General features: G+C 44.6%; 1 protein-coding gene across 1 annotated transcript in view; it reads right to left on the reverse strand.

Annotated features, from left to right (window-relative positions):
- The window catches only part of LOC101856683 (probable GPI-anchored adhesin-like protein PGA55), a gene marked incomplete at its 5' end in the record, with an annotated part of 19,991 nt that overhangs the window by 5,698 nt on the left and 12,094 nt on the right, over nt 1–2,199 (reverse strand). Inside the window, 1 exon segment of the mRNA XM_035971843.1 lies at nt 20–1,447. Within this exon segment, the coding sequence (XP_035827736.1) occupies nt 20–1,447 (1,428 nt within the window).

Raw genomic sequence — 2,199 nt, forward strand, 5'->3', positions numbered from 1 at the left:
TTCAATCAATTGAGAAGAACTTGCCTCAGTTACTGCAGTAGAACCTAATTCTAGCATATCAGAAGAACTTGCTTCAATAAACTGGGAAGAACTTGCTTCAATCAATTGAGAAGAACTTGCCTCAGTTACTTCAGTAGAACTCAATTCTAGCATATCAGAAGAACTTGCTACAACTGCTTCAGTGGAAACTATATTGGGCAATTCGGAGGAACTTATATCGGCTACATCTGTAGAGGCAAGCTCTGGTATAGCAGATGGACTTGGTTCAATGACAGACTGGCTAGAGCTGCCTTGCACTACAGGAGACTGAGTGTCATCAAGCGAAGAAGAAACATCTTGTTCTGTCGTCACAGACGAGCTTGGCTCAACAACCGCAGATGAACTCTCGCCCGGCACTTCAGAAGTGGTCAAATCTATTGAGGGTGTTACGCTGAGCGATTCCACAGAGGTTGATGAGCTCGACTCGGAGATTTCTGAAGAGCTTGGTTCTACGGAAGAAGACATTTCAGGGAGCTCTGAGGTAGTGACAATCGTGTCTGACGAAGTTGGTTCAATAGAAATGGCAGCGCTTGGTTCGATTCCTGCTGAAGAGCTAGGTGTTATCGGTTCTTCTGAATCTGAAACACTCAAGTCAACCGAATCTGAAGATGTTGCAGCTTCCACAGTAGAACTCGGCTCCACCAATCCATCAGTAGTCGACTCTACAACATCAGAACTCTCCATTACAAGGCTTGGGGTCGATTCTAGAGAGCTGGATAATGCGACGTCAACAGAAGATGCATCAGCTGACTCTGAAGGGATCACTTCTGATGAGCTCATGTCCGCAGGAGGTGCCGTATTTTCAACCGAAACCGTTTCAGAACCGGATAGACCCGGTGTACTGGATTCGTCTGCGGTCGGTGGAATCAGAGCAGTGGCTGTTGGCTGGATATTGGGAGTCGAGCTGTCTGTTGGGGTCGATTCTAGAGAGCTGGATAATGCGACATCAACAGAAGATGCATCAGCTGACTCTGAAGGGATCACTTCTGATGAGCTCATGTCCGCAGGAGGTGCCGTATTTTCAACCGAAACCATTTCAGAACCGGATAGACCCGGTGTACTGGATTCGTCTGCGGTCGGTGGAATCAGAGCAGTGGCTGTTGGCTGGATATTGGAAGTCGAGCTGTCTGTTGGTGAAGTCATTATGGATGCCGTGGCCGTGGATGACGTGACCGTGGATGACGTCGGTGTGGGCGAGATAGACGGGGTCGGACAGATGGGAGAGCTGATGTCACTAACGTCCAGCAAGCAAACTGGACTGTCTTTGTCGACAGTAAAGTTGCCCAATTTCTCTGAAGACACGATGGCCTTGATCGCATCCAGCACGCTGCTCTTTTCCGGGACTGGTTGGTCCGGGGTCAAGGTCACGGAGAAGGTTATCCGGTAGACCACGATAACGCTGCCATTTCTGGGTGGATGAAGTTGAGAAAATTTAGATGCATTACTGACATAAATATTATTACGTAAGTAATTTATTTATCTTTTAGTTTAGTTTAGTAGAGGTTTTACGGCGCTCGCAACTGCATAAGGTCACATGAGCGCCAGAAGATTATATATGTGTTACAAGAGAGTAACAAACATAAAAAAGAAGGAGGGGAGATAAGGACGATAGATGTTTGATAGGAAAGAAGGAGTAAACCACACCAGAGCACCTGCCAACCATCTACTTTTATCTTTTGTAATGATGCTCATTTTGGTAGGCTTTTTATGCATTGTCTTCCAATTATATCATTAGCAAGCACTGAAGTCTGTGCATTGTTAAAAATCAAGGTTTTCCTCCCCTATGTATCTCTCTCCTATTTGTCATTATATTTCTGTCTATGTAAGTAATTCGAGATATACAGAAATGAAAAGGAAAGTTTCTTCAAGGAAGCACTTGAAAGATTACTTACTGCCTGAATTTCATACTTTGTTTTGTTTTAGTAGTTTTATGAGGATCGCAACTGCATAAGGTCATACCAGCGCCGGAAGATCAGAGGTGTTATAAGAGAGTAACAAGCATAAAAAAGAAGGAGGGGAGATAAGGAAAATAGATATTTGATAGGAAAGAAGAAGCAAACCACAACAGAGCACCCGCCAACCACCCACATTTCATGTTTCAAATATTCCGGTAGATAGATAGATAGATAGATAGATAGAGAGAGAGAGAGAGAGAGAGAG

Source organism: Aplysia californica, unplaced genomic scaffold, assembly GCF_000002075.1.
Source record: "Aplysia californica isolate F4 #8 unplaced genomic scaffold, AplCal3.0 scaffold00519, whole genome shotgun sequence".
Lineage (NCBI taxonomy): Eukaryota > Metazoa > Mollusca > Gastropoda > Aplysiida > Aplysiidae > Aplysia > Aplysia californica.